Below are 14,289 nucleotides of genomic sequence, written 5' to 3'. Positions count from 1 at the left end.
CTGTTATGGAGTGCCGTTTCAGCATTATCTGTACCGGGGCAGGTCTGGCCCCTCCCATGCATGCAATGTTCATTTCCTGTGTCACACACAGTTGTTGCCAACAGTTCTTGCAAGGACTTCTTTAATCCAGAACTGTAGATCATCAACTTAAAATTTTCGTGATCTATGCAGACGTAAATGGAGTGTGTGCCACTTGCCCCTGCTACCACACAGTTTGACAGTCACAAACTTGCAAACTTGAAAAATCCACACTTGATGTTATGAGTCCTTTTCCACTCTGCATACAGCTCCTTTAAATTCAAAAGCAACAGTCATTTTTGTCGGCCTGCTATTACATCTTTCTTCCCCAGGAGACAATATGAGACACTATCATCTTCATAAAAGTTCTTTATCAAAGTCTTCACGCTTTCCTGATTGGGTGGCATTTCTTTTTTGGTGGGGTGCTGAGGATTCCATGTTCAGTTCTCAGTTTGATTGCTGCCCGTACTTGTTCTTGCGAGGCTCCAAAATAGTCCATAATTTTTTTGAGCCCGAGACACAGGAGCAATTAAGGGTTAAGGGCTCTATCTTATTTTTGCGCTTTCCTTTTGCGTGAAGCCTTTTTCTTACATTTTCCATTAAAGTCACATAGTCGCTAAGCATAAAATCGATGCATTGTCTCCTTGTCCTTGCAGTCTGACTGGGTGCCGGAAAGGTTCGCACTTGTCTCTGTGCAGCGGTTCCGTGGCTCAGGCCTTTGTCTGTTACACAATACGTTGGGCTTCCTTCATCGATTTCTCTGCTGGCACATGTGTCAATTGCTGTGGCATTCAACCCATTCACACCTCTCATATGTGCGACCGCCGGAAGTGCCGACATCCTTAGATGCTGAAGTACCCCTAAAGAATAATGCCTCTTCTCCACTTCATCACACCGGCATATGCAAGCTCAGCACAATCTAGCTCCAGGAATGAGATCCAAAGATGGGTGCAAATCTGACAAGAATAATGATATCACAGATGATCCTCGGTAATTCTTGATGTGCACAAGAAATAGATTCGAGCACAATTTGGATGATATGTGTGATGTGTACTCCTCTACATAGAGGTAGTGATGATGGCCACATACTGTATTATACAGTGCACATTGTGAACACAGAATCAAGAGCCGGCGATCAAGTTCGCTCAGTTCTTTGACACTATTGATGTACTGACCTTTCACGTAGATTGTCCTGTGACACCCATTTGGTCCTAATGAACAGTGTGGTAATTCACCACCTGAAAATAACGCGTAAAAATACTATTGCCAGGAACACGTGTTATTGAATTATATGTTGGCACGTACATGCCAGAAAGTCTAAGAGACATAAGCCACCTGTGTCACGCAAAAAGAGCAAGAAATGTTATTATACTTTACGGCTACGTTTTTTCGTCATCCTACAAATGTAAGGCTGGAATTTTTTTGTGCGTCTGGCAACACAGTGGTTTAAAAATCACCCCTTGTCCTGGAGAGGAAATACATGAACTAGAGACATCGTGTAGTTTAAACATGCCATGAATTACTACGCAAATCTATGTACCTGAATTCTCAGAAACCGAAGACGCACCAAAACTGTTGTCCACGTCCTCGACTTGATACATTTTCTTCACTCATGGACCATCGTAAAGAAACTATAAACGTGGACGCTGGTTTGCCTCTGTGCCAGCTGTAGCTTTGCCTGGGATATTGAGGAGCAGTAGCAGATGACACACCTATCGTCTGCTCGTAATGCAAGCTCCTCCCGCCGTCTTGATGTCGCTTTCCCAACTTCGGTGGCTGGCGTCGCGGGACGCGTTTACGATACGAATACATGTTACAACCACACATTTAAAGCCGCTTCGCAGACATTTTCGGTATCCAGTGGGCCAGTGGCTTTTTTCGTTGTTTAGGTTTAGCAGAACACCACAAATCGCCTGTTTGTTGAATAACGCCACAGTTTTGGTTCCTGTTCTGGCGTGCTTTGTGTAAACGGGGACATGTGGATTAAATTTATTTTGCCCTATTTTGTAAGAATTCCGTATTATAACTTCTTCGTATGTAGTGTTACGGTAACTTTGTGCATCTTTTTCGTTCCAAGCTTAGCCCAGATGCCTATGTTCTTGTCCTACGTGCACTAGAAGGCCTGAAATCATCTAATTTTACAAGATGACAGTGGCCAGAAACTCAGTGCCCATGAACCCTAAATCAACCTGAAGTTGCCAAAGAAGACCTTGTTTTCAAAAAGAAAAAGAAGAAACACGTAAAGTGAGACAGGCTGAAACGCCAACCGATGTGCTGTGCAGTGAAGGTTAAACGAAGAGATGCTGCAGGCAATCTTGCGATTGTGCAGTTCAAACATTTTTTTCTCGCTTAAAACAAAATTTAATCCTTTAAATCTTTCTACATAGATAGGCAGCAAAGCATACTATGCAATGATGACTAAGCCATATTTTTACTTGGAACGCTACATTGTGAAAACGAAGCCACAAATTGAGTCAGAATGTAATTTTTTTCATTCTTGCCGTGACATTATGCAAAAGTTCAGGTTTTATTTCTTATCAGAGTATTTTTATCATCTGGTATACACAAATACCAACATGATTTTGGCTCCTAGCGCGAAGTGAAACACGGACACACAAAGGAGCAGACAGGACGAGCGCTAGCGCTCGTCCGTTCTGCTTCTTTTTGTGTCCGTGTTTCACTTCGCGCTAGAAGCCAAAATCATGTTACCGTACCAACTCGCCCAACTGTCTATCCTTTTACAAATACCAACCCCAGATTGTGAATATATTCCTCATGGAAATGTTAGCTTTCTTTATAAAAAATAATAAACGATTGGCAATTATCGGCTTTTCCTTACGGCTAAAAATTATGTAAATTAAAACAAAAGTAATAAACGACAATAGTCATGAAACAGTGCCATCTGGCGACTATACAAAAAAATATTTGCAGTAACAGGTCACATCAATAACTTTGTAGAAATGTTTCTGCCTGGAATAGTTTCACTTGTGTGCGCAACCTTTGAAGCGTCCTCGCGGCATTAGAATTTTTTTTTTTTATCGCTTTAATAATTACTTCCCACATTGAGGTAAAACAGTGATTTTTTTCAGCAGAATCGTAGATGGTCAAAAAGCACCGAGTACACTTGAGGTATAATGATCCATAAATATATAAAGCTACTCAGTCGCCCTCGGCCAGAGTTGCAAGATGAAAAATGTGACATGCGTTCCGATATCACTCTCTCTCTTTCATGATTGTGTGTGTATGACGACAGCCTGCTGCAAGTGTGTGTTGTTTTCACACCCACTGTTGTACAGAGTGTCTTTAATGTGAACAAGCAGCACAAAAAAGGAGGACAAGCAGAAGAGGACAAACACTGACGCTGACTTGCAACTAAAGGTTTATTTCAGGAACAGCACTGAAGGGTCCTGACTGCCGACATGACTGCAGGATCTTGTTCATTAGTTTGTTTCCGCGTGTCAGTTAAGAAGACAAATATTACATAAGGATTCAGGCAGCGATGTTAAATGACTGACCAGTATTGCCGTCCTCAGTCGCAGTAAAATCCGGCTCCCGTTTCGGTGCAAATGTGTTCCGCATGGTTCACGGCCGAAACCTAGCTTTCTGGCTTACATCTCTGCTCGCAAACACATCACCTCAAGTTCAATAACACGAGATGTCAAAGTGCACTAAACTAGTTTTAGTACAAAACAAGCAACCAGCTGAAGTGTATGAACCAATGAATCCATGCTCGAGGTCACGTGGGAGGTTGATGATGCTGAACGTTATTTTGCATTTACGGTGGCTAAAAGAAGACAGTTAGTACTCAAAAATGCAATGTATAATCAGGAATAATAATTTTGTACCCTTTTGTTATGCAATAAAAATGCTTCAATAAGTGTGGAAGAAAGGTTGTAGGTTAAAATTGCACTTATTATGTCACCTCTAGCGGGAGATATGCTCAAGAGAGAATATTTTGAATGGAGGTACAATGCTTGTTTTATTAGCAGCACAATGGTCGATTTTTTCACGCTCTGTGGCGATTTGTTGAACTTGAGAGTGCGCTACCCCTGGTGTGGCAATGAAATCATCTGACTTGTCTGCCAACGGCTCCACTCCTGCCAACACAGCCGCCGGCACAACACAGATGCCGAAGGAAGTCGGCAGACCAAATCTTGTCGGGCCAGTGCAATTGGGCCTAAACTCATCTAAACGGCCAAAGCAAGCCGACGACACTGGCGCCTCCTCATCTGCAGTGGCACCCCTAACAGCAACTGCTGTTCCTAGCTATGGCAAACTTGGCTTGAAATTTCTGGACTAATTAAAGGACTCTGGTCTATGTGAAAGAGAATGAATGTAAGAAATAGCTACAAATCTCTCCTTACTGTCAGTACTTTATGCAGCCATGCACAAACTGGAACACATGATGTACCTTTTCAGGCATTCGGGAGCAGTGACAGTGGCAACACAGGGAGAACCTGCTTCTAAATAAACACTTGACCTGCATGCTGAAGCTAATGCTCCTCTTGTGCACATGCTATTTGGTGAGGGTGGACTTAAAGCACGGCTTGGCTATTCCAATTTTTACAGCTTTAGAATGCTTGGCGGAAAAGTTCAGCAAAGGTATGAATTATCTTAAACAGCATTTCCAATCCACATGATCGTCCAGAAAAACCAAGGTAACGTTTAGGAACCAGGTGCTAGCTTGTAGAGAGGAGCTTAGAACTGTAATATTGGCATAAGGTAGGTTGTTTTGTCATTATGCTAGAGAGCATGTTTTAGGAAAAAGCATTTTCAGCAAGCAGAGTAGAAGAATAGTTTGCGTGTTGGAACAGCCATCACTTAGCTGCCAAATGGGCATGTGAGTTTTGCTTATCTCTTTATAGAATGTACAACAGGTTTCTGAGGACACTGCAGAACATATGGAAAGCTGCAGGAGTGCCATGCTGATACGATGCATAAAAACCTTCCTGCCAGTGAATAAATGCGGCTCCTACATCTCAGTGACACATTCGCTTTTATTGAAGCACATGTATATTAAAATTTGCTTAGGATTTTCAATATCCTACTGCGTAACACCAGTGCCTTAGTCAGAATGAGCAGTCTGTTTTGTACTGTGGAGAGCCTAGCAAACTATATCAGCGCAATAGACAATCTGAACGTAGTACAGTCAAACCTCAATATAACAAACCTTGATTTAACGAAATTCGGGATGTAACGAACAATTTTTATTTCCCTATCTTAGTTTCATTGAAAACGTGTATCATTTTTCGCAATTTAACAAAGTAATTTCATGACACGATTTCGATTTTATGAAGTTTTTGGCCATTTCAAGCTTCTAATTGGAGCTTGTATGGCTGGTAAATCTAGCAAAATATAAATGTCGGCCAAGCATGAAGTTATTTGCTAGCCTCCTTTCACACGAAAAGTTCAAGCGGCGAAAATGCCATCGAAGCCTGCACGCCACGATGCAGTATGCAGGAAACAGCGCCATGCCATTTGTTGTGTAACAACTTGCGGAGGCCGCAGGGTGCACAGCAGCTCTGAGCACTCGGAGAAACACAAGAGCTAATGATTCCTTCAGCACAAGGAGGGAGGGGGGGGGGGGGGTAAGCACGTCTCCTCTATCCTTGCTGTAACTATGCATGACTGTCAATATGCGTGCCACGCACCGTATCTTGGAGGTAACGTTCAGCAAGTGTAAACGTGTTCGAGCTGAGGTGGTTGGTGCCTTCATGTGCATTTTGTTCCCGCATGTCTAGTGTTCATTGTGCAATCTCAGCTTTCCGAGGCACAGTGCGAAGTGTTCGCTTGCGTTGCGACAGCGAGTGTTTTTGGTCGTCAAGAGATCTTTGCCTCAGTGTGCATGACACCGATAAAACTACGAACCTTGCTTTGTGTAGTTGCCTCTTTGCTATCGGCATCAATGCTCCGCCTTTGTGGCAAAACGGTGACTTTTTGTTCTCTGGACAAATATTCATATCCTTTTCTACTTTTGTTTTAAATTGAGGGCGCCGTCATGACAGCTGCAGGCACTAAGCGTGGTAAGCCATGGAGTCCAAGATTTTCTGCTCAGCGACGTGACACGATAATCTCAAACGCCATGAGCCACGCCGTTGTATTGCTCTTGGCACGATCTGCACCGCTTGTACTGGTGCTCATAACCACGCTACTATGCTTAGGATTTGTTTATAAGCGATTACTGACAAAATAATATGCGTGAGGAATGTTCTGGGAATTTTATAATGATTTTTTTCTACTGAAAACTTAAAACCTCAAATTAACGAAATTCGAGATTTAATGAAGTTTTTCGCTGCATGTACAACTTCGTTTTATCGAGGTTCAGCTGTAGTATATTGGCTCACAAGCAACCTTTCAGCAATCCAACAGAGTGAAAATACCAGATATGCTGGCCACATTATATTATATTGAAAAACTCCCGGCAGGACTTTGAACATGGCATCACAAGAACATGGGAGAAAAATTGTACCAGCCGGAGGTGGTTGCTGTGATATCGGTATCACACCAGCACTTTCGATCACGATCAAGCCCAGTCATGGTCAAATTTCTTGACTGCAACTGGCTCCCACCACAGCTTATGCAAATGAGCCAATCACGATCAAGAAATTCAGTCCCAGTCAGGCTCGATTGTGACTGAAAGGGCGCTGTTTGACATGTGTATAAAATGGTTTTGGCGTTATGTGGTATAAATGATATGCTAGAGATAACATGGCAACCTAAACGCTGTGCCTAAGTTCCTAAACACCTATATTTATAGTAAAATCTACAGTTTATAAACATGTGAGGGCATTTGCTTGCTTGGTACTTGTTTGACATCTACAATGTAAAACATGATGTTCGCTTTTTTACCATCTATACGACACTCGCACTCAAAAACCAAAAAAGGACATTTGTCAATTCTTAATTTTTTTTTTTTTGTATTGAGGAACAGAAAATGAAAAAAAAGAAAGTTGCTATAAAAGACAAGGCCATTCATTATTGCACCTTCTGAAATTCATATTTTTCTGAGCATGACTTGATAGGCCATATTTATTTTGCCACAATCAAGGCCAAAGTTTAAGATATAGAAAGAGGAACAACACAAGTACACAAGACATGTGATTTAAACATATCAGGGCATTTGCTTGTTTGGAATTTATTGCCATTTACACAGTTAAACGAGATAGCCACTGTTTCACTATCAAAAGCACATTCACCAACAAAATAATATTGTGATAATGAATAAAAAATAATTCTTGCATTCAACAACAGAAAAGCAAAGAAAATGCAACTGTACAAGACAAGCCCATTCATTATTCATTACAGCTTTCTAAATTCAAATTTGACTAAATGTGATTTTAGAAAGTGCATTTCTTTTACCTATATGAGGCCAGGATTTACATATATATAAACATATATATATATATAAAAGGAAAAGCATAAGCATGCAAGACATTTATGGTTTAACTTATGTAATACCAACCCTTATGCAATACCCCTACTACGGGGTCTTTAAGGGAATAAAATGAAATTAAATGAAACTATATAAATGGGCAAACTGGATTACCTTTGATTTGATAAAAAGGCACTTGTGTTTTGTAACAGTGAGCCAGGAACTAAATCAAGCAAAAGGTCACATGAGCTACAAGCAGAAAATTCATACGCTTAGTCTGTTAAATGCAGCTTTCACTAGAATATGCTTCTACTATAGTCAAGCTTTGCCAGCTTTCACGCTTCTACATTTTACTTTTTGTCTTGCATTTTTTTTTGTCACACAAGATTGTCTCATTCTCATGGCTACATAGCTGTGAAGGAGATTGGATGTTATACATCTTCCTTGTGTTCAAAACAAGAGAATGAGAATGTGATTCTCAAGCCTACTCTATATACAGGGTGACCAGTTTTTAAGTTTTATGGAATTTTTAAATATTACCTGTGGCAGATAGCAAAATCCTTGTCCTTGAGCTGTATTATTCAAAGAGACGGACATTACTAGCATGGGAAATCAAAGCACATATTCAACTGATTAATGAAAATGCACAAATTAACTCCTTAATTAACAACTTTACAGCATATATTTCAATTTACGAATTGCATGGCGAGTTTTCAAAACTACCTACTTGAAATGAATTCCCAGAATTACACCTGTTTCGAGATATTTCCCAAAGTGTTGCATGAAATACAAGGTGTTCCAATTACTTTTGTGTTTCAGTGCATAAAAGAGCGTTTTGACGAAGTGGAACAATGGTGCATTGTTACGGCAAGCTTGATGGCACTATCTCCAAACTGGTATCATTCTGGAAACTCATTTCAACTGGATATGCCTTGCGACCTCACTGGCTATAATTCATAAATTCCCATATGTACTATAAAGCAATTGAATAGAAAGTTAATTGGTGACTTTTGGTTAATTAGTTTAGTATGTGTTTTGATTGCTTGTAGAAGTAATGTCTGCCTCTTTGAATAATCCAGCTCAAGGACTAGAATTATGTTATCTGCAATGGGTGATTTTTAAAAATTCTTTAAAACTTAAAATGATCACCCCATATAGTGAGTTCGTAAGCATTTCTGTGAACTGTATTCAGGTGATATTGTTTTTCAGCAGCATGGAGCAGTTGAAAAACCCCCTTCTGTGGAAGGCATTCCTCTGCTTTTGCAGTTGACGAGAGCACTCTCAGGCTGATGATGAGCACTGTGTTTTCATGGCAGTTTAATTGTGCAGGTTGTTTTCTTCAAGTACTTTCAGCATATAAACCTTGCCAAGTAATCAATTATACAGTTTACAGCCTCTGGAGCAGCATAAACTTGGTCATGAACTACTACTGCTTTTATCTCAGCAGTGACCAAGCTATCAAACTTTGACTTTAACTACTGCAAATTTTCTTTGGACTTCCTACCACTGTAAACAGCAACTTTCAAGTCATTCACTGTTAGCACAGGGGTACTTTGCTCAGGCTCAGCTTTTACTTCACAATTACCAAACTTTGGGGGCTTGATTAAACGATAGACCTTTTTTTCATGGGCGTGGCCATATTGCATAGGCAGTGGTGCCATCTATGAACTGTCGCCATGCTGTCTTGTATAAACACCCTTTGTTGTATGTAAGGTATACACTGGGTGGCAATTGCTGGTGGTTCTTATTGAACTCGTGCGATCTACCTACTATGGCGGTGCGTCTTCTGTGCATTGAGAGTAAGAAGAGAGTCGGGGCTGTTCCTTTCATTCATTCCCTGCCACGCAGACTTAAGAGAGTATAGAGAGTTGATACAGGGTCATCGTTGTGTTTATGGCTGACAATAAGTTAAGGAAAGATGTGCAGTGCCATGCAAGAAAGGAAGACCAGTTGAGCTGCAGAAAAAGGCCTGACAGGTATTATGTGAAACCTACCAAAAAGTTTGCAGAATACTGTATTGATGCAACTTATAAGTGCCCTTTAGGTGTGGTCGCTTTGTGTGGGGCAAACAGAACATTGCACCTGAGATTAATTTAGCATAAGCATTTATTGACCAGTGGAGCACTGTTCGAGCTTTCATTAAGTGTTGTGATTGCAAGTGTACTCCAAAATTTGCTGACAGTATAGTTCAGGCACAAAAACAGAGAAGTGCACCTTATGTTTGAGGCATGGCATACCATTAATAGTGGTATCGCACGTGTAAGTCAGCTCCTGATCATCTTGCACACAGAGGAATTTTAATACCTAAACAGTAAACTTTTGCAAGTGCCTGCACCTGTCCATGATTGCCAGGTTGGCAGGGTTGGCGCTGCCTTCTCTTGAGCAAGTTCAGATAAGTTTGGAACTTCCTCCTTTTCCACCATTGTGCAACTTTTCAGTTGGCGTTTGTGTTGTCCATTTCATTCCTTTGTGTGTCTGTGTTTCTGTACCTGCCTTTCAGTGCCATGAACACTCATGGACTTATGCACTGAGTCTTGTGAGGAGTGCTATTACATCATAGCCTATGTCATCTGTGTTGTCCAGGTGCCCAGTCAGAAGGCCTTGAGGGATTCTTCAAAGGCGTTGGCAAGGGGCTCATGGGGCTTATGACTAAGCCTGCTGGTGGAGTTGTTGACATGTTTACCATAGCATTTGATGGTATTCGACGGTGAGTTTTGCTTTACACATCAGTCTTCTTAGAGCCACTGCAGTTAACTGAGCCCATCCCATGCCCGTAATCTTTATAATCCCACCCAATCCCCTACCATGCCCAGGTATGTATTACTTCCTTAATAGGCACTCTATCTGTTCTAGTTGACCACTGGCTATTTTCTCTATGCATTAATGAGCTCTGGTTCATTATCTAAACGAGAATGTCAACTAACAGCCTTTGCCCCTTATTCCATACTCTTAATGTAATGCCTACCGTTTTCTGTTCCACTGCTCATTACATCGTCCTGAGCTAGGGCACTGCATGAGCCATCTTTTCTGGCCGGGGCCCCTCCCAAGATCGGCCCGAGCACAATAGTGCCATGCTCTGGCCCAGCCGAGCGCACGGTTCAGCCCGTTATTCCTTCAGCCCAAACAAAGCATCGTCCACTTCTGGGTTATTGCGAAGATACCAGGCCACCTAGAGATGCTTTGCTAAAGACATATTTGACTATGTCAAATTTTACACTGGTGTTGTTGCTGACAAATGAATGAAGGCGCTCATCTGGACACTCTGGAATTTCTTTGTGGTATGTGATGTAAGCATGACGTACACATAAGAGCGCTGATGGCAAATGTAAGCTGCCAATGTGCTTTTGAAACATGATGCAATCTTGATGTTTCTCCTTACAAAATGAAATGGAATCAGTGAAGCTAACATTCTTGATAAAGCAGAACACTTTTTCCACCTCTGTAAAGATAAGGCAGCCAGCTCACAGCACAAGATTAATCGGTCAAAAATGATAACATCTGTTGTCTCCTGCGTACAAGCCATCATCTGCTACATAAGGCAGAAAGTGTGTCTCTGAGAATGCCATGCATTCACGTGCTCTGAAAAGAAAAAAACATGCTAAAACAGGACACAGAGAAGGCAAAGAAGTGAAGTGTCCAGCTAGATATGCAAAAATAATGTACCAGAGAAGTGGTGTGTGACCGCAGGGAGAAAGGAAAAAAGGAAAAGAGAATGTGCTGAGTAGGCAAGTCATTCGCTGCTCTCTGTAGATGGCAGCAGATGGCATGCAAGAGCAGGCCAGGAGAGGGGAACCACTGGCAACGCATCGGCTCGGCATTCTCCTAAAGTGCTGCGACAGTATATCATGGTGCCCAGTCAGGTTTCTGCTGCCAGTCTGAGACCTTTCCTGTACCATAGACACCAGCCAAAACTTTGACCGGTATCACTCAATCCCCGACCCCATCCTATGGAATGGTAGCCACCCTGCATCTGGCACCGTCTTGTGCTACAACCCACCTACTGTCAGGCGTGTCCTGTGCAACGACAGCCATATGACGACCAGGCCCACCCTACGCCATGTCAGTAACCCCAACGCTACAACAAGTTAGGTTTGAGTGAGACTGTATATATTGTACTGTAGTTGCAATGTTTCTTTGAGGTTGGTTTATATTAAGGTTTATTCTTAGACTATAGTATAAGGACTTGTTGTTGGGCTAGCTGGTGTTTGCTTACCGCCATAATGTAGTGCGAAGGCACAATTACAAAGGAGAGATACAGAACACGTCACAGGTACTACTAACAACTTTATTTGAAAGACAACGAGAAGAGTATATATACTATTAACACGCAGATGCACCTACCACTGCCGAGGGCGATTATCAGGGCTGGCAAAATCACTTGACGATCTTCCCAAATCTCTGCGTTGTACAAAACAACAGAAGTCTGATTTAAGCAGGCACTACATTTTTCTTTTATGTAAAATGCGTCTAATAGCTCACATGCCATTTTATCTTTACTTCTGCCCAGGATCTTCACATCACAAAATACCGGCTTACAAGGGCAGGCTTTACAGTGCACTGAGAGATGCGCAGACTTGATGGTCATGCCGAGGGCCCATATAGAGTTGACTCTGGGTATTGCATCACCGTCACCAATGTGGAGCTTGAGCTCGCTCTCGGCAGTCGGTTTCCAGCCCCTTGGGCTTGGGCCCTCTCCATGTGGGTCGGTAGAGAGGCGCTCGGACCTGCTTGGGGAACATCTCAGGCCCGTGGGACAGAGGTAGTCTTCACTGGTTTTCATGGCTTCTTGCAGGGCACGCTATACCTGCCCGTCGCTGTCAGCTGAGCGCCAAATGGTGATGTCGTCGGCGTAAATCGTGTGGTTAATGCCCTCAATACGCGAGAGCCTCTTGGACAGCCCGATCATGGCAAGGTTGAACAGGGTGGCTGAAATCGCCAATCCCTGCGGAGTACCGCACGAGCCTAGCCCGATCTCTTCGGGCGCGAGGTCTCCCGCCGTGAGGGTGGCCTTCCTGCGGGTCAGGAACAATTTGGTATGCTCGTAGAAACTGGCTCCCAGGCCGAGCTCGGTGATCAACCGCAACACAAAATAATGGGCAATGTTGTCAAAGGCCTTCTCCAGGCCCAGGCCAAGAATGGCCGGCATGTCTTGAGTGTTGCAGTCGATGACGTAACGCTTGAGCAGCTTCATGGCGTGTTGCATTGAGAGCTTGGCCCGAAAACCGATCATAGTGTGTGGGAACACTCCACTGTCCTCCAAGTACCGGGTCAGCCTTTTGAGCGGCCACCTTGCCAACACATGACATGAGTGAGATGGGGCAAAGGTTGTCCAGGCTGGGTGGCTTGCCAGGCTTGGAGATGAACACAGTGTGCGTGAGCTTCCATGGGCCAGGGACCTGGCCGCGCTTCCACGCCTTGTTGATGACTTCAGTCAGCAAGTCAATTTATGGATCATCTAGGTTGCGCAGGATCTTGTTCGTTATGCCGTCGGAGCTCGGGATGGAACTGCTGTTGAGCTCGTAGAGTGACCGGCAGCCTCTTCGTTGCTGATCGCAGCGTCTGCTGATCTCAGCGTCCAGCTCGGGGTCAGCAGGTCCCAAGTACTCGAGGTACATTGTTGTGGGGCTCGAGTAGATGGGGAGGTACTTTTGCACCAGCCGCTTCATGACCTCCTCTTCAGAAGAGGATTCTATCTTCTGTATGGTCATGAACCAATTCTTCCAATAGACTTCTTGCTTCGCACTGTACTGCAATTGTACACTCAGCTTGCTCATGACACAATTACCTGGGCTAGTGTGGCACACCATATTGCAAGTGAGCCACTTGTGCAGTTGCAGGATTCTCAGAAGTCCCTGTTCACTCACCACCACACAACCCCTTACTTTCTCACTCCCTCGTACTATGAGGACATTCTGAATGCATGTTTTGTTGTTTATTTTCACATGGAAACTTCATTGCTAAAAAAATATACACCATGGCATCATGAACTATAGACCTTGCACTATTTTTCCACATAGTCGCCACCAACATCGAGACATTTGTCGTAGCGTGCAATCAACTTGAAGAAGGCACTCTGGTAAAACTTGGTGCCCTGCGATGCAAGGAATTGTCGCACAGCCTGCTCCACCTCAGCATTGTTTTGGAAGTGACGTCCCGAGAATGCGACTTTCAATCCAGGGAACAGGTGAAAGTCTGATGAGGCAAGATCAGGGCTGTAGGCTGGATGATCCAATCTCTCCCATCCCAAGTGATGAATCTGATCATGTGTGGTCTTGTGTGGGCATGCTGGTCTGCTGCTACTCTCTCTTTGGTGCACTGCGCATGCGTCATTCCTCCTCCACTGACGCTCCTTCCATCATTGAACCAGCAACAGTGGTGGATTTTTATGGTGATTGTTTGGTTCACCTGGTGTACCATGCACTTAATTTAACGTTCTCTTTCAGAAAAATGATTAAACTTAATTTCGGAATGTTCTTCATATTATGGACTCCGTCTCAGCATATCAGCCTCTCTGAGAAACTCCTCTTCCCACTGCAATGATCCCTATCATGTCTAGAAGGGGAACTGAGGGGCTCGGTTTTGTTAATTATGACCACATAAAGTCAACAGACAATGAAGCCAAGGAAAGCATTGGGGAAATTAACTGTGGTTTAAATTGGAATGTAGAAAATAATAAAGAAAAGGGAAGTGAAAGTGGATGAAAAGATAACTTGTTGCTGGTGGGAGCCATACCCACAACCTCTGCATTACGCTTGCATTGCATTACCAATTGTGCTACAGCAATGGCTATCAATTGGTCCACTAACTTGAGTATTTATGTTTACTTGCTCTAGCCCTAGGAGTGTTAGCCAGCACCACTCAGAGCCAAGGTGGACAGATCTGGAACATCCTTTATTGCC

General features: G+C 43.1%; 1 protein-coding gene across 2 annotated transcripts in view; it reads left to right on the top strand.

The window, feature by feature from the left end:
- Nucleotides 1-14,289, top strand: part of LOC126521192 (intermembrane lipid transfer protein VPS13A-like) — an 820,642-nt gene that overhangs the window by 714,143 nt on the left and 92,210 nt on the right. For both annotated transcript variants that reach the window (XM_050169804.3, XM_055065737.2), the window contains one exon: nt 9,974-10,097. In XM_050169804.3, coding sequence (XP_050025761.2) covers nt 9,974-10,097 — 124 coding nt within the window. The remainder of the gene's footprint in view (nt 1-9,973; nt 10,098-14,289) is intronic.

Source organism: Dermacentor andersoni, chromosome 6 (genome assembly GCF_023375885.2).
Source record: "Dermacentor andersoni chromosome 6, qqDerAnde1_hic_scaffold, whole genome shotgun sequence".
In the NCBI taxonomy this organism is placed as follows: domain Eukaryota; kingdom Metazoa; phylum Arthropoda; class Arachnida; order Ixodida; family Ixodidae; genus Dermacentor; species Dermacentor andersoni.
This window is presented reverse-complemented; position numbering and strand designations above follow the sequence as displayed.